The sequence below is a fragment of the Megalopta genalis genome, chromosome 3, assembly GCF_051020955.1.
Source record: "Megalopta genalis isolate 19385.01 chromosome 3, iyMegGena1_principal, whole genome shotgun sequence".
Lineage (NCBI taxonomy): Eukaryota > Metazoa > Arthropoda > Insecta > Hymenoptera > Halictidae > Megalopta > Megalopta genalis.
Genome location: NC_135015.1, coordinates 1,284,241 through 1,303,661, shown reverse-complemented (window position 1 = coordinate 1,303,661; position 19,421 = coordinate 1,284,241). Strand labels below are relative to the sequence as shown.

Genomic DNA, 19,421 nt, shown 5'->3' with positions numbered 1-19,421 from the left:
TCGAAATAATATTGGAAATACAAAAATTTGATATAATATAAGTACTATTGAAACTTGCTGAATGCCATTGAGATATTTGTGTTTGAACCCTTTGCACTCGACGTAACTTTAATTCCATAATCCAGAATCCCGAAATCAATTTTGCCTTGGAAAAGCCATTTGAGTAACGAACTTGTTGTTTAATTGTCCTTTACCTTGAAGTTTTGCGTAAAATACTTTTTTAAATACACTTAACAGTTTCGAAAATATTTCGGTCTTACCGTCTACACGGTCCTCCGTCACTATTGTTGACTGTCCTCAGGCTTGTTGATATCTCCACGAGTATCTCTACAACGTCTAGCATCAATACTCTGTGAAACGGTATTAAACGGCCGCGACTGCATCAATGTTGTGTTGCTTTGATAACTGTTTGATACCAAAACATTGATATCCAGGAACTGATACATTCCAAGTGTTTGACCACGCGTGTCAAACACATTCAAGATAGATTTTACAAGAAGACGATGCAAGATTAACATCAAAAATAAATATCACTGTTAGTTATGTATTGCATATAAATCTAATAATTAAAAACGAGTGTCACGGTGGAAATACATGGACGGCGAGACTCCAATGAAAATTTGATAATTACCAGAACGTATTGCGTTAATTTTCTTCGATAAAAGAAACGTTTCATTGCGCGCGTAAAACGTGATTCGTTACTATCGTCTATCTCCCGACGCTCATAATGAAACGCTACAAAATTTATGAAGAGTAATAGTAACACTTGTTTGCAACAATTTTCTCATATTCCTCGTAATGAAATCAGTGAGCGTTTTTCATTTATATGTCCACGTGTTCATTCGGAACGATGCACATTGCTGTTTAAAAGTGTGAGATTACTTTTTACGCGAGACGGACTTTTCAAGCTTTTATGGAAGCTGTTTTATTACGTACTGTTGCCATCATGTGGAACGCTTGGTACGTGGTCGTTTAAATCGAGAATATTGTAAGAGACCTATGGGGACGTTCACCTATTGTTCGAATAAGGCTGCGGTTGCAGTGGATGTGTATTCGTACGAACTAGCGTTCTGTCGTACACGTCGGAACAATCAATCGTGTAGATTCTTATGCTAGTGGTTACATTGAGTGCGTTTCCTGAGAACAGAAGATCCACGAATTCGTCGGAACGTTTGATTCATCGTATAATAAACAATCGCCAACTTCTGTTTCGTAAAATGTGTCTCAGTGTTAATGCATAAGTAAATTGCAGTTTTAGTACTGATTTGTTGTTGCATATACAGGGTGTCCCACAAATGTCCCGCAATCCGGAAACAGGGAGTTCTCTCGGGTTGTAAGGCCGATTACGCTAAACGACGGAATTGATTAGTATCGCTGATTAGTATCTCTTCCTTAACCCTTTGCATTCGAAACAATTTCAACTGTAAATCTAAATGAACTTTTCTGTCTTATAGTAGATTCCATTTGATGCGACAAAGTGCATTTCATGCATATGAAATTGAGTCTTGTGACTCTTATACAGCAGTTAGACTTTCAACAACTTTTTATATCTAAGCTTTGATAGTATAAAAATTATCTTGCATCGTGATGTAACAATTTCACTGGTGCCTCAGAATCACCACGCGAGTGCAAAGGGTTAAGGAGAAACGGCTGTTTTGGCGAGTCTTCACCTTGAAGATTGAATTTGAAGTACTATAAACTAGACTCAATTCTATGATGGACGGTTAACTAGAAGAGTAAAGTTGACTGAAGCAGACTGTCTGCGATTCACAACTTTATTGAAGCGGAGTAGTGACTAGCGTGAGCTGGAGTCGACTGAAGTTGTGAGAGTAGTAGACTAGCATCAGCTGGAGACTACCGAAGTTGACTGAAAGAGAGTGGCTGCGATTCGGAACTTGATTGAAACGGACAGCGCGTGGCTGTTTGAACGAGAGTAGACTAGTCTGTTGTGAGAGACTATGAGAGTAGTAGATTAGCGTGAGCTGGAGTCTACTGGAGTTGGCTGAAGCAGACTGGCTGCGATTCAGAACGTGATTGAAGCAGAGTAGCGACTAGCATGAGCTGGAATCGTCTAAAGACGAGACTGTCAGCGATTGCGAGAATTAGACCTTGTGGGAGGATTATGAGAGTAGACTAGCGTGAACTGGAGTCTACTGAAGTTGACTGAAACAGACCGACTGCGATTCAGAACTCGATTGAAACGGACAGCGCGTGACTGTTGAAACAGAGTCGCGAAATAGAGACCGAGCGATTGAAGACTTGGCAGACTGTGCGAGGATTATGAGAATAGAAACTGATTGGCTAGTAACGCGATGGAAAGGGAAGTAAAAAAGTGACGTAGCGCGCAGTGTCGCAGGTAGCGAGGAATCCCGGACGGGTGACCGAAGCGGGCGAGCCTGCTATAAATAAAAAAGAAAACATGCTGCCGATGAGGCGTGCAGTACTCGAAAGTACAGAAATTACTCTATTGCCGGAAAGAAGACGGCTCGAAAAAAATCATGAATTTAGAAAACTGCACGAAGAAATTAAGAACCTAACGAACGTGACTTTTTGTCAATTGCATGTCGTTCGTTTGTCTCGCTAAGCCGAAGGAAATTCCCCGTAAATCAAACTATTTTTAAAAATTGAAGAAAAAGGTAATTCGGAGAAAGTTGGACGGACGCAGAACGAAAATTCCGTTGAGAGACGGAACGTCATTTGAAGTAACTTTTTCCTTAGCGAAAATGCAATCCGCAACTTTTTGTTTACAAGTTATTAATGAGAAACACTGACCAATAAGAGGCTCGGCTGGCGCGAGGCAGCCAAGCCTACGAAGCCTAGTTCCGCTCATTGGCTCCGCTATCTCGCGTCAGCTGATCTTACCTTATCTTACCTTATTTAACTCAAATAAAATGGGAGAAGATTGGTCGAGAAATGTACACCAATAGTAATTATATTTACAATAATGTAGATATTTAAAGCATTATTATTATTCACATTGTACGATATACAGTTTAATAGTTGTTAGAAGTCCGAATTTAAGTAGTAAAATAATTTTTATCAATTTGTATGAAAGAAACTGCACAGCAACGTTCTTCTAAATATATGTATAAGTGCCATCTACATCCGAAAGAAATATTAAGGAAGCACATGAATTACCAAACACGGATGGAAGTACTCAACAAGAAGAAGAGGAGTTAAAAAGAAGAAGACTACATGTCAAAAACAATGAGCGCGACGTGGGATTCACCGTTGTCTGTCGAGAATGCTCGCAAATGAAAGAAAAAGAAAAATTCAGTAATATTAGAAAATTTAATTCAAATAGAAAAGAAGAAGTTAGAAGAATGGAAAAAGCAGAGAAACATCAAGGACAGTACACACAACAATAATAAAGATGTTGTTGATTATAATTTTATGTTAAGTTCGTTTCTTTTCCTTCGAAAAGTACTAGCAGAGAGAAAATTAATAGCAAGAATGAAATTACAACAGATATTTTACGATGAAGAAATGCGAGAACAGATTTTATATAATTTTTAGTGACTATTATTGATAATTATTGATATTAATTCAAATATCATGAAAATGAAAACATTTTTCACCTTAACGTGATCGCGAGTCTTTCTTTCGGAAGAATGCATGGCCGAAAATTCGATTGTCTTAAAATCTCACCTTTAATTCGATTCAAGAAATAATAAAATGTCTGGATAGACATACTGAAGTACTCATGAAACTTATCTGGATGCTTCTTAAGTACTTCAAATAATGTGAGAAATTCCTCATGCATGTGGGTCATAATTTTATCACTTAATAAATTAGTTAAAAATAAAATTTGTAAAACCGAATTCTCTAAGAAATAAAACTCGTTTATGTCGATGTAAAAATCATTCATATTGAATGTTACAGAAGACTAATGTCTTGTAATATGTAATGTCTAATGAACCATCTTCTATGTGATATAGTATATGGAATTCGTCAGAACACTAGTTCGTGCGAATACGCATCCGCAGCCTCATTAACTGTATGCACGAATAAAATTAAATGTAGCTCGATTTCTTCTATCAAAAAGTCCTAATTGGTATTCATTTACGAGTGTTAAATTATTTTGGATTATCTTAACGATCTTTGAGGAATTGTTGCAAATTTAGATCTTATTATATTAGATCCTATACAAATTCTACATTTTTTGTTCATGTTCTTAGCAGGCAAAATATAAAAATATAAAAAAGTAATATAAACTATTATAAAATATATAAACTAATATATAAATCTGATCTTATACGTTGTCAAAGATGAGGACTTATATAGTGTAGAAACTAATAATTATAATTAAGAGACTCTGTGTATTATACCATAGTTATGAAATTAGCATTACTTATATAATACCATAAACTGGATAGGATTAAACTAAAATGAAACGATTAATTTGGATTCAAGTTTTGCTAGTATCCATAGTTTATTACAGGATATGCAGCCATTAGAATCGTGTGTAGGGTGAAATAATATAACATTGCAACCGCGAATACCATTATCTGAATAAATGGTGGTAGCGAACGTGTTAGTAATATAGCTAATCAATTTATTAGCCATCTCGGTTTTCATTAAACAGTGTACGAAACTTTGAATTTGCTCCAGCCACCGTAGTCTACTGTGTCCAAGTGATGCCAAACTTTTAAGCGGACAATGTCTCTACGGCAAAAGCGGACGTATCTAAGTTTCCATTCCGACAGTAACTGTTAGACTCTATTACATGTATATTGTTCGCGATCTCCAAGGACCGAACAACTATCCAACAGTTGAATCGAGTCACGGTCAAGTCCAGAGTTTACCTTCACGAAAATGTGAAAAATTGTCGTCAATGCGCCATACTTGTTACGCTCAATCACAAAAATCGTTGAGCTCTTGTTACATTTTAAATCGTCCGATAAAGTTTGCACAGTTTGCAATGCGTCCATTTGCTTTTTCGTCTTAGATTGACTTTGTTAAATAGACTGGGGATGTCGTGTAAAATAAAAATTTCTTGCATCAAAATTGCAAGAGCCGTAAGACAATTACGTTTAATAATTTAATACAATTTATTTTAACTTTTATTTAACGAAAAATTGAAAATATTATATCGAAGCCCTTAAATTTTTTCAAATGATTTTTATACAATGCATTAACAATATTCCAAGGTTTGCAACGTTTTCGTAAATAAGAATCTGTCAGATTGTTAATAAATATTGATACTGGATATACAGTGAACATCCTGCTTAACCCTAGAAAGATAACCATATGACAACGTACGTAAAAGATAACCATACACTTCAGAGGCGCATGCTTTTCTAAGGCGTCAATTTTATACTAACAATGGATATTTATTTAAGTTAATCTAGTCATTTTAAAGGTTTGGCATTATTGTAAAAATAAAATGCATTTATATAATATTTTTTTATATTTTAAGTAATTTTAAACTTAAATCACTAGACCTCTATGAAAAATTAACAAAAATCAACAGTCTTCGCAGGCGCCTCTGCGACGTAGGTTATCTTTCTCGGGTTAACAACATTTCTGCCAGATAAAACATCGTGTTTGGGTAATTGTATCAATAGTGGGCCACCCTCTGGTTACTGTGCCCTTACAATAAGTTTACTTATATCTGTAATTTTCACAGTCGAAACTTTAACTTTTTAAGACCTATAAAATACGAAAACTAACTTTATTGTATTTCTCATACGAGGTTTGATGTGTTTTTGCCTTGATCTTGTCAAAACACTTAAGAACCGCGTTGCAAATAAAAATGAAAAATATACAAAAATGATATCTTCTATAAAATAAAAGAATAAACTATCGTATTCATAAAACTCGTCTAAATTACAGAAAAACAATAACATCGACTTCTTAGATACATTTTTTTATTTAAAGTAATTCAATAACAAACAAACTGACGTCTTATTTCGATTACTGTGCACTGTAACTGGATTAAGTTTTCATATATTTTTCGATGCGCGCGTTCATTACTTATTGCTAGTCCACTCATGGCAAACCAAGTGTTATGTCTAACCTTACTTTCGTGGTCTGTAACATGTATGTTCACGCTACATCATTTTCTTTCCTTTTTTGAATAATACCGTGAATATTGAAACATACATAATAAATTATGTAAATAAATAATTTAATATGAAATATTTCATGTTTTTACTTTTTCGTTATAGGATTATTTACCTAGAAACGATCACAGTAATTAGATTAGTTTACAGAAATCGACACACAGTAACTAGATCAGTATACAGAAATTGACATACGATAACTAGAAAAGGCTCAGTAACTGACACACAGTAATTAACTTTTCATCTTTTTTTCATTATTTTGTTAAATATTTCGTGTTCTTCATATATTTCAAAGACATCGATATATAATTGAAACGTTTTAAGAAGTGTGATATAAATAAAAATTATTTAATTTGCCGAAAACTTCGCACGTCACTTTACCGGATACAGTAATTGATAAACTTACCCTATAGGAATACCGGGTTGTAAAAGGATTGTCGCAATTTTCATACCATGTTATATCGAAACCGCATTCCCAAAGTGCCGTGTTGTAGGAGAGTTGACTGTACATATAATAACAAGCTTCGAGTTCTACCAGCATGCAAGTTGTATTTGTGTACCATTAGTGAATAATAACTCATACCCGCAGAACATCTGAAGTGAAAATATTTTTCATCAAATTGTCGTCAATAATTGCAACATTGACAATACATCTATCTACTCCATGAATGTTTAATAATATAGACACAATATATGTATCGATCGAGAAACTTGAATATTAATAATGTACAGTGAATTACAAAAATATTCAGGCGTTAAGCATTAATTCACATGTTAAAATTATTGAAAAACTTTCTTCTTTGTTTCCTGCGATAGAGTATTTATTATACTTCACAATTAATAAGTCGAAAAAAGAATAACAGTTTTTCCTCAAAGCTTCATTTTTAAGTAAAATGAGTTGGTGGAACCGCCAGGTTCGCGTGGCTTATTGTATGACAAGTAAAATACAGTAGACGAAATTTTTTTTTTGTATACAGACACTAATATTCTTCAGTAAAACAACCAAGTATTCTGTTAATAAAATTCAAGTTATCTGATTTTAACAATTCTGATATATTAAGATATGTCCCAACACCAGCTACCACAAATCGGCACGAACTTCCCGGACAACCCAATATTTCAATATTTTCCAAAGAATGTGCGCAATGTTTGATGAAAAATATAATATTTTAACAACGTGGATAAACAGCGAGAAAGAGATGGTAGTGAACGCGTTAACACAGAACTTACCGAACACTGAAAGTGACAGAAATCCGTCATGAAAATGACAAGACTGAATACACGTAGACTTTTCGACATCGTTATTATATCATTTAACTAGAGAAATTTATTCGAGCGCTTCTTAAGAAACAGTCTTCATAATTTCGACAGGGACTGAAGACATACACTCATACACGAAAGTATTCGAACGCTTACGTTTCTAACATTCAATTAATAAAAATTAAATTGAAGTATTTGATATAATATGGCACATATAACAAGGGATGGGTCTTAAGACTGCGTAAGCAAAATTAGAAAATAATTCAACAATATATAGCGTTTTTACAGTACATTTACAGGTTTTAATAGGAAGTTGACCCACCTTTTGCTTTTATAACAGCCCTAAAAGCCTGTTTTCCATTGAGTGGACCAACTTAGAAGTAACATTTACATCTATTGATTGCCATATTTCAATAATATTTCGTTTTAACGCTTCTTTCGAAGTAATAACCGTATTTCTTAATCGTCTTCCTACTTCAGCCCATAAATGTTCAATGGGATTTAAATAGTCTTTGCGGTGAATGTGGCACCACGTGTGGAACATTATACAATACCCATTCTTTGACTATTTTAGCGATATGCTTCGGATGATTGTCAGACTGAAACCAATAATCGCTAGGGAAATTCAATTTTGATACACTACTTTTTAAATTTTCCTGCAAAATTTTTAAGTATTTCGTTTTGTCCATTATCCCATCGATGAACACAAGGTTTCCCACTTCACTAGATGCCTTGCAGCCCCAAACTGATACAGATCCACCATTATATTTTATAGTCGGTCGTAGATTTCGCGGTTCTAATTCTGTGTTCTTTTTCCTCCAAACACTTTCACGTCCATCGCTACCATAAACGTTAAATTTACTCTCATCGGAGAATAATACTTTGTCCCAGAATGAATTATTCTCATAAATAAATTTTTCGGCGAATTTTAAACGTACAATTTTATTTTTCTTCTTGGTTTTCTTCTTGGAACTCGTGCACGTAAACCATTATTTCTTAATAATCGGCGACACAATTCTGGATGCACTTTTTTCTGGAACTGCGTAGCCACCACTGATGCGAATTGCGATCCAGAAGTAAAAGAATCTTGTTTGATTTTTCGTAAAATTGTTCTTCTCTTTCATTCAGCTTTTTTGGACGTCCACGACGGTGCTTATTAGCAGTGTTACCTTGCGTATTAAATTTCTTTACGATATAATGAATAGTGGATTTGCTTCTGTTTACAAATTGTGCGATTTCGCTGTATGATTTGCCTTGTTTATACCACTTCACTATTAATTCTCTTACTGATTTGCATGTTTTTGATTTCTTGCGATTCATTTTGTTATATTATTGATAATGAAAATTGTGACAGAAATTTTGAACACCGATGCCTTTGGACTAACTGCTAGTGAAAAACGCTATATATTGTTGAATTATTTTCTAATTTTGCTTACGCAGTCTTAAGACCCATCCCTTGTTATATGTGTCATATTATATCAAATACTTCAATTTAATTTTTATTAATTGAATGTTAGAAACGTAAGCGTTCGAATACTTTCGTGTATGAGTGTATGTATTATTTCGATGTCGACTGAATATTAATCGTCCGAGTGCTCCTTTACGTCTAGCTTCCGATATTTGCAAAATTAAAAGATTCGCTTCAGAATCTGTCGCGAATTAAGCGTTACGAAGCAATCATAAGCAACGATCTTCCCGAAACTGATCAGGCAGAAAACGACGCGCGATCTTCGCATGAGTCTTGCTTGTTTCAAGCGCAGCGCGCTTCGTAGGCGCTACTCGATCGATACATTAACGGGCCCCGACAGCGTGTAGCAGGAAACGCGAAACAAAGAGCGTCGAGCCACGACGACAGAGTTATTAACGTGCTAATGAACAATTCGTCGACGGCGCAATCCGTTCTCGAACGAGCTCTTTCGATTCGGTTATCGAGCGCGACCGCGCCGTTTGCGGTCCCGCGATATCCTTTTTTTTTGTTTTTCCTCGTCGCCGCTTGCGCGCCGCGCGATCGTCAACAGGAACGTGGCTGACGTTGAGGCGTAAGTCGGATGTAAATGGCATAAAAAGTTTTGAGCGTGCATATGCACGAGCCGGTGCAACTGGCGGCGGTACGAACAAGGGTGTGGTGGCGGGGCGTTGCTGGAATATGGCAACTGGAATTGCGCGGTGGCGCGACAGAGACAGAGAATTAGCTTCGGAGAGGAACAGAGAGAGAAAGAGAGAGGAAGGGAGAGAGAGAGTGAGGGAGAGAGAGAGAGAGAGAGAGAGGGAGAGAGAGAGAGAGGGAGGGAGTATGAGCGGAGGAAAGAGGATAGAGGTAAGCGACGATCAATACACCATCAGCTTAAATTACAATAATAACTGGGACCAGACAAAGGGGCAGCGCCATTATGAAATAGTGCTAGTTGTAAAAAGCTAGGTCGCGACAACCTTCGACTATTCGTAAAACCCTGGTCGGTGTTTAAGCGTTGAAGACAGCAGTAAAGTGACTATTACTTTCAACAGCTAATTAAATTTCAAGGACGTTCGCTGTTTATACTGTAGTTTAGGCTTTGTATTTAGAAATGATTGTTTCAGGGAGTATAAAAGAACACAATAAAATATGTCTACCTATCGTGAGGCCGCAAACACTACTGAGATTACATTGTACCCGAATGACAAAGCAGCGATAGTATCGGAGTGATGAATACAGAGATTACGCGTGAGGTTGAAATCTACCCCGCGCAGATTCTTGGCGGTCAAGAACCGCAATTTAATGACTGGTCTCTTCGTAAGTTTAACAGTTCATCAGCGACGCCGGGTCATTTCTGACAACAAAACTTTTTATAGTTTATTTCACAATGTCTAATGTATTGGTTGGGTCAAAGGATTAGTTTACTAGACAATGTACGAAAAGAAATGTTATCAAAATTGCAATTGATTGACGTGATAACGAAATATGAGGAAGTAATGTCTTTAAAGTTTTTCATCTGAGTTTGTAACAAAAATTGAAACATTGCATTTTGTAGATCTCGGTAACTAACGTTTATATTGAAGAATGTAAAAGTCTCTAGATTTCTTACAGTTGTCGATTAAAAGTCGTGAAAAACTGCGATTTTCGCTATCTTTAATTGTTTGTAGATCACAACACGACAAGAACCAATTTCGATGAAATTTTCAAGCATGTGTATACCAAGATGATCAAAATGTTTTGGTTCAGATAAGTTCTAATTCTAGACTCAGATAAAAATTGAGAAAAGCACAATTTTTTAAATCTTTTTCGTCATTCCAACTGATCGTAATTTTTGCAAAAACTTTTTTACTCATTTTTCTATATAACATTTCTTTATAACATTTCAACAAAATTCGAGTCGGTCGATCCAATTTTTAAAAGTTGTTCCTTTTTAAAAAATGTATGCAGACTTTTTCTACTAAGTGTAGATACTTTTTTGAATTTCGTGGCTAACGTTTTCTACAAAATTAATTTTCTTCTCAAAAACTTCTTCTTCAAACTGTACATATAAACTTGCCTCGGTATTTGTCGCTTACTCACAACTTCCTCGTCACTAAAATAGCAAAATTTATTTTCGTTTTATTTTCGTTCAGTGCTATGATTTAGAGTCCTTTCAGCGTCTCAATAGGGTGTGAATCTCACTCAGCCCCGTGACAAGTTTATGAGCGACCTTGAGTTTGTCTTACGGAACCTATGAGATCAATTCGGGACGCGGAAATCACCCGGAAAACTACCATTGGCGATATTATCTTGCTCACTAACGTCGTTCAGGAAAACCTTGAAATATTGTACTCCTCGAGAAACCACTGAACTGTCTCGGAAAGGCGTGGTTTCGTTGCTCTCGATTTCGATGAAATAATGACAGTACCCTACAGAACAACCTGTAGCCATGTTCGCTAAACTGTGGACAAAGTAATGATGTGTTAAAATTGAATCGATTTTTAAGTGTTATTTGCACCTAGGTCTGAGTTGGGCACAAATTGTAGAACGTAAACTTAAGGGAGTAATTCTCGTGTAGTAAAAAAGGTCTATTTTTTTTGCACAAATCAATAGTACATGTGTCAAAAATGTGCCGTGTAAACTTCTACATCGAATTTTACACTGTAAGTACCTTGAAACCTTACTGAAAACTTTAACCCTTAAATGCATATTTTTGCCAATTGTCTACATTCTAGTTCAACTTAATTTTATTCAAAAACCTGAGTATATAGACCATGTGTGAAATAAAAGACTTGACATTACTTTTGGCGAGTAAGTTATATATTTTTTGACATTTGAATGTGGTGGGTGGTAACCTTCAATGTGTTACTTGGAGAGATATTTTCTTTTTTTGAGTTTCCTATAAATGAGTGATTTATCTAATTGAAAAAGAGAAAATTACTTCTCATCTGTTGTCAGATAAGCTATGAATGTTTGATGTTGCATTTGATTCCTATACTAATAGATAATATAAATACATGACCATTTGTTTACGTCTACAATAATTTTAGTAATAAACGCATATTTTTGCCAAAAGTCTACGTACAACTTTTTTTCAAAATAAATACTCAATATTATTACCTAGATTTTTTTATTTAGTTTTTACGTAACCTATGACTACATTCCTATAAAAAACAATTTTTTAAAATTCAAAACAAAAACGCGTTTTTCTCGATACCGTGCTTTTTAAATTGGCAGGCGGGTTAACTCAAAAACTAATCGAGTAATTGACTTGAAACAAAGCAACTTTGTCCAGGGACTGAACCTAAAATTAGATTTTATTTTTCATTTATAATACTTTTAAACAACGCTTTTACGCTGAAATTGTATACCAAAAGAACAAAATTTGCTTACAAACGTCAGAATTTGTTGAGTTCGTCAAATTTTTTACTTAAAATAGCTTCAATTCCAGCTTAAATTATCTAAGTTTAAGAAAATTTTTGATTTGTTGCTTTCTGATGTCTGTCATAGATGTTACATTCCCGCCAACTATGGCTACATCATTGAAGACGAGTACTGGATCACTATTTAATAAGGAGTAACAAAAATTCGACTAAAAGAATTTGTTTGTACAGTTTAAAGGCTTCTCTTTACGCCCTCCTCTCCCCCCTAAAGAAATTCTGGAATAATATAACTTATAGTCTTGTATAAAAGAATTAAAAGAAAAACATTTAATTTTCACGTTGTTACACGAGAATCCTCTCTTAATTCAAATATTTTGCCAGGTGTATCGAACCCAGATATTATTCAAAGTCATAGTTTTATATATTAAAACAGTTAATAATGGATAAATATAGCACTTTGCTGAGCACAATGCATACACGTGGATCAGAGAATGGTACTAATATATTTCCTGCGGGGCCGCGTTATTCATACATGTATGACAGCTATATGCATACATAACGTTCATCGATATTAATAATACTGGATGTATTACATATAATGTGAAAGTGGTATTGTATCGGATATTAGGTCAGTATAACTGCATTCGGTTCTCAGGTGAACTGATATTTCAGCTGAGTAAAAATGAATACAAAGGAATACAAGCTATAGAAATTCCCTGCAATTGTTCCTCAAATTGTAAACAAAAATGGACAATTTGGGAAGAGTAGATACGACTATGAAAACGAGCTATGAGGCTCTCAACTGGAGAGCCGATTTTTCTTTCTGAAAAATTCTTGCATTATTCCCGGGTAAAATTTTAATAGAATGTGTTATCGTTAGACTATCAATGTTATGCCTTTATGACAAAGACGTGTAGATCAAATGCAAAACAGAGCAAATATTTCAAGACGAAAAAATCCTCTTGCACTATTTTACTCTGTAATTTTTTTTAGATCTGTGGATAAGAATAACAATGACGTATTCATTCAGAGTTTTAGCGATCTTTAGAATGTTTTAAAAATTAAATTAAAAAATTAATTAATTAAAAAATTATTGTTGGAATTTCAACGATGACCCATCGAACTGTGTTTTATGGCCCTTTTGTGAGGGTGAGCCGTTGGCGACAGAGGCCCAGGTCGGCTCAGACGATAGTCAGTTCAAAAGTAGAAACCGAACCGTGAGGTTGCCACCTCGGGATTTCACCAACGCCATATTTTCTGTATCTCTGTGGTTTTGCAATATATCACCATCATTTATTTTACTGGATACGCGAATGTTCTGGAGTAGAATTTGTAATTCTAAATAAAGTGCTTTTAAGTATCATTTCATTTTACAACAATTATTAATAAAGGGAACGAATGTACATATGCTTTTATTAGATTGATGTCAAAATTATCCTTTCTTAGTACATTAACATAATGAACTGCTTATTATTACAGGTTTCGGATTGCAAATGAATCCTTTTGTGCATCATACTCACTTTTTTCCACTAAAGATTAATCCTTTTGTAAAGGAATAATAATCCTTTTTATACTCCATATCAATCCTTTTATAAATATTCATCTTTTTACAGATAAAGTTACCCCTTTTGGAGGTTTTATTGATTTTCTGCGAATCAAATTCGAATTTTTGCAAATAAATTAAGTATCCCTTAAGATCATTAATGGGTTGTCCATTATTCAATTTTTAAATTTATTATGACTGTATAATACATATATTTACTTATAAAATAACACAAATTTCATATTATATATTTATATAACACAATTCAATTAATCTTGATGAATCGTTAATCATTATTTACAAAATGATATTGAATGTTTATATTTCATACGAATATTATTACAAATAATTACAAATGAGTGAATTTACTTAAAAAAAAGTGAATGATACCTGTAAAATGATTAAGTTTATTTGCAAAAAGGTGGATATAATCTATAAAAGGATTAATTTAGTATAGCTGAAATATATCTTGAAACTAAAGTAGATAATTTTTATTTTGCGCAAAAAATTCGCAGCCTACTTGACACATGTGGTCTACACAGACACGTGAAACATCTATTCCTGTTTTCCGGAAAAGCAGGACTCCGACTGTCCGTCGCCCGTGCACATGTTTCTATAATCGATAAACGAGCAAATATTGCGACTACACGTAAACAGGGACCGTTTCTCGCGTCGACCGACCAAGCAATTGTGATCGTGACGCACGTACATACGCCGCGCCGCGAGCCGAGGGAAAAGGATTGTTATTTTAGCGTGCAATTAGCTGTCAGTAATTTAACCGTAACACGATCGATGGAATGTTGATGTTACGCGAAGTTGCGGCGTTTGTCGAGCACGCTCCAGCAACACTTCTGGCGACCGTTTTACATTTTGCACAGCGGAAACAACTCGAAATCAACAATAAAGGTATCCTGGAGCTGACGTAACGTGTAATTGCATCAAGAAAGTAGCGCCGGAATATGGCACAAATGAACGGAACTAGATGAGAAGGATTCAGAGCGAAGGAGGTGGAAGAAAATAAATGTAAATTCGCCGAGAACACGCTGGCTCATATAATACGTAACGGAGACAAAAGGAGCCTCTTCGCGGCCATGAAAAATTTATACAGAGATCTTTGTCTCTTTCAAACGAGTCCCCGGCGATTTCTCTTTCTGGAGAATGTCCGAAAAAGATTCCGAATGTCCGAAGATTCGAAATGTATTTCGTGGTAACCGGCGGCTCGGGGACCGCCGAAGAAGAATTGACGGAAGAAAGAATCCATTCTCGACGGTGTCATTTTTTGCCTCCGCGATTCATCGCCCACTCGAACAGAGACCGGGTTACTTTTCGTCCGACGAAACCGAGTCGAGGATGTAAAACCTCGTTCAGACCAGGGCTTGAAATAACACGTCAATTTCCAACTTTCCAATAGCGAACTTTCGTCGTTTCCGCGGCGAGAAGCTAATTGTTCGGGGGGCGGGGGCGAGCGGGCAGTGGGACCAATCGTTCGGAGAATCAAAGCGAAACGTTCGCTCATTTTTTGATCGAGCGTAGTTCCCCGACAAGGTGGAATAAAATCAACGAACGAAAACTGTTTCCTCTCGTCCTTTCGAGAGGAATCTCGTTCTGGAAGTTTTTGCGTTCAGCTTAGAGAATTTAGGAACACCGTAATGCGTGGATCACGTGGCTTGAAAGCCGAGAAACTAATTTTTTCAGAGCCAAGTGGAGTAGATTAGTTAACGATAGATGCGAAGGAATCACAATTTTCTTAGACGATGGCAAGAAATAAGTTAAAATGGCAAGAATTAAATCTGATCTAGTCTTCCAATAGTTCGAATAACTTGGAGATTTCAATAAGATAAATAATAAAGCAACGAAGAAATTTTATTTTATTCATAAAATCCTTCGTCTAGTGTAATCAATCAACCGATTTTATGCTTTCTTTCTTCAGGTACAAGCTATACACGAATCAAATATTTGCGAAACAATCGTCTGAAAAATATATCATCTTATTTAGTTCGTTCCTATTGTAATACTTAAATAACCGCATATATTGTATCAATTTAAATTGAAATTATTAGGTTGGTGTAGATTCTCGTGCCGAAGATATTAAAAACTAGTTCGGTCAAATAACAAACTTGTTGAACAATTTTTTATCTCGCACTTGTCGCCGGCCGATTTAACTTTGGGCGACTCTTTCAACGGATCCGTGGTTGGGAGTTGGTCGGTTTTACAATATTCTGTCGATAGCCGTTTATCGATGGCTCGCTCTGGTCTGTCTTTCGTTTGTCTCTTGTCCGTCTTTCGTTTGTCTCTTCCTGCTACCTCGGAGTATGGTCTTTTTATCGCCTCGCGGAATGCCTCGCTAAGGCCCCGTTTGGGGGAAACGTCATCCCCACTCGCTGATTGACTTGAGGGAGGAGAACCTTCTCGTTAGATCCCCTCTTCGACGGAGGACGCAAGCCCACCCTCAAGTCAATATTGGGAAACTCCCCAAAAATGCCGAAAACGGCTGAGAATCCCGGAGCGAGACGTTACCCCGAAGCAGCATGACGACGTGGGCCCGCATGGCCCGCCGTTGATTTATGGCCCTTGGCCTGGCGACGGTCCCGATGGCTCAAGGGGGCGACCGATTTCTCGAAACTCGAGTCCGAGAGTATCTCGATTGGTCGGCGCAAGGAATGCGGACCCTTGGACGCTGATGGTCTATGAGGAGGGCGGCATGTGTCCTTTCGGGACCGTACAATTGGCAACTAAGTTCTCGCCGTATTTAAAAATTTTAACATTCCGCATGTCATTAAATGTTTTTGACATGTTTTAAATCATTCGAAAGAGGATGTTTTGTTTTTTTTTTGTTCGAGTCTGTTAATTTTCAGATCATTCAAATGGAATGTCAAGTTGAGAAAAATGAGTATTTTCGACACCTCCTTCTATTTGCTTTTAATCAAGGTTCTAAGACCGCAAAAGCGGCTCGCGACTTTTGTGCTGTGTATGTAGAGGGTGCCATAGCTGAAAGAACCGCTCGTGATTGGTATGCCAAGTTCAAAAATGGAAATTTTGACCTCAAAGACCGCAACTCGTTCTGGCCGTCCAGTTGAGTTCGATGAAGAGCGATTAAACCAACTTTTGCACGAAAATTCGCGCCGAACGACAAGGGAACTGGCAGAGAAATGGTATGCTCCAGCACTGCTGTAGAGAAGCATCTACACTCAATGGGAAAGGCTCAGAAGTGTGGAGCATGGGTTCCGCATGCTTTAACCCTTAAATGCATGATTTTTTGTCTTGAATTTTAAAAAATCGTTTTTTATAGGAATGTAGTCATAGGTTACGTAAAAAATAAATAAAAAAATCTAAGTAAGAATATTGAGTATTTATTTTGAAAAAAAGTTGTACGTAGACTTTTGGCAACAATATGCGTTTATTACTAAAATTATTGTAGACGTAAACAAATGGTCATGTATTTATATTATCTATTAGTATAGGAATTTTCACATTATTTATAAATGAAATGCAGCAAAGCAATTGCGATTTTTGTTGTGACACAAAGCAATTTTTAAACTCGAAAAAAGAAAATATCTCTCCAAGTAACACATTGAAGGTGATCACCCACCACATTCAAATGTCAAGAAACACATAACTTACTCGCCAAAAGTAATGTCAAGTCTTTTATTTCACACATGATCTATTTTCTATTGTTATCAACGTGTGTTCGGAAACGCAAATACTCAGGTTTTTGAATAAAATTAAGTGGAACTGGAATGTAGACAATTGGCAACAATATGCATTTAAGGGTTAAGTGACAACAACAAAACTCAACGAGCTTGGTTGGATGAATTTTGTTGAAATTCTCGAAAATCTTGTTGAACGTTGGAAAGAAGTTGTAAACAACAAGGGAGAATACATTATTGATTAATCAGTTCTTAATTTTTATTGAAAAATAAACTTTTAACAAATTTTAAAAAACGACGGGAACTTAATTGCCAATCCAATATTATGAGAAAACCAAACAGTGTCCAGCACTAAATCCTGTAACATGTGAATTCGTTCGCATATTTTGTAATACTTAGCAACTAATGTTAGAACGGATAATTTTCAGAAAAAGGTGATAACGAAAGATCTCATTGCCGGTCTTTTATATCTCAGCATTGAAACACGAGAAATCTCATGAGCAGTCGCTTAAGTGTTAACATAATTATACGTAGGCTTATTTAAGCGAATGTTGTCTGACTCTAAATATTGACTGGAACAACTATATTGAATTCAATTACGCCAGATTTCATTTGCATTCGAAATGTTGTTACTCTCTTAAAATAAAAGTGTTGATGACTTCGACTTAGAATTTGTTCGTAATGTATATTAGTAATACAACATAGATAAGGATATTGATTTAACGATTTACAAATTTTTGTCATAAAGTATTTTCTTGTATCGAAAATATTGAAACACGAAATTAATTTTAGCAATACACGCTTGATTGATAAAAATGATGTTTAATCTTATAATTTCAGAATGTTACCGCAGAAATAACTAATATAGTAGAACGTCGATTATCCAAAATAACTAGGAAACAAGTTAGCCTTAATAAGTGATTTTTCAGATAATCGGTCTAACAGAATCTTAGCAAGCGTGTCATGAATAAACTACAAGTTATAACTAGCCTGCAAATTGGATGCGTTTACGATAGAAATGAGTAGATGAAACACAAAACAGTCAAACTAGTAGAACAATTTAACTTTATGTAAAACGTTATATTATGTATAACTCATTAAAATTATTCAAGCCAGAAATACACGTCTATGCGGTTGTCATTTCTTGCGATCGATGCACAAAATTCGTATTTCGCATAAAGATCCGCGGTATTGTGGCAACATAACAACAGTCAACCTATCACAGATGCGCGAAGTGTATCTAGACGACTAGTCAAATCTCTTTCATTAGTCTGTTCTGAAAGTGCATTAAAATAAATTCTACAGCCACAATTGTTGACTCATTCTCTTGTAAGGGTGTCTTGCCACAAAAGATGTAGGACACACTCTAGTTGTCGTTCTCTCGCTGGTTCGCGTGATGCGATCTGCGGAAACATCTTTGGAAGACCAAGATTCAAGTGGTTGTCTCATTATCCCTTTGCAGAACATCGAAATCCAGTTCCGCCACGGTTCAACGAGCGAGTGAGCCCGGCGCCAATCCGGACAGGCGAGACGATCGTATTGTCCTGCATCTCCCAAGGAATACCACCACCGATGTACCTGTGGTTCCGCGAGTCCGTGTCCGGCTCGGCGATGATTTTCAATTCCGAGAGGGTCCATGCGAGGGCGGGTGTACTGGTGCTACAATCGGCGAGATCCGAGGACGCCGGACGATACGTCTGTCACGCCAACAGCACAGCTGGTTCCGAGAGGGTCGAGCTGGAGGTCTCTATTATAAGTAGCCTCTCGATCCACCTAGCGCCTCAACAGGTTAGTTCTGCTATTCGTTTGATCCTTCTGTCCCGTATCCAGCCACTTTCCCCTCTCGATAGTCGCGGTATTGCTAGTGCTCTAACAAGACTTTGATTCGTTCCGCGGCACAGTGATATGAAAAGCTCGAAATCATGGTCAAAATAAGAAATAGTGACGGATTTATTTGAAAATTTGTATGTAAGGGTTTTCATGGTCGCTGATTACGAATCTGAATTTAAACATTCCAAAAACAAAATAGCGGATCGAATATGGCAGATAGGTTGTTGAAAAAATGATTTGATTTTAGCAAAGATTGGTGAA

General features: G+C 36.1%; 1 protein-coding gene across 4 annotated transcripts in view; it reads left to right on the top strand.

Annotated features, from left to right (window-relative positions):
• The window catches only part of LOC117227247 (cell adhesion molecule Dscam2), a 424,317-nt gene that overhangs the window by 267,503 nt on the left and 137,393 nt on the right, over positions 1 to 19,421 (top strand). For all 4 annotated transcript variants that reach the window (XM_033482337.2, XM_033482339.2, XM_033482336.2 and 1 more), the window contains exon 6: positions 18,793 to 19,118. In XM_033482337.2, the coding sequence (XP_033338228.2) occupies positions 18,793 to 19,118 (326 nt within the window). The remainder of the gene's footprint in view (positions 1 to 18,792; positions 19,119 to 19,421) is intronic.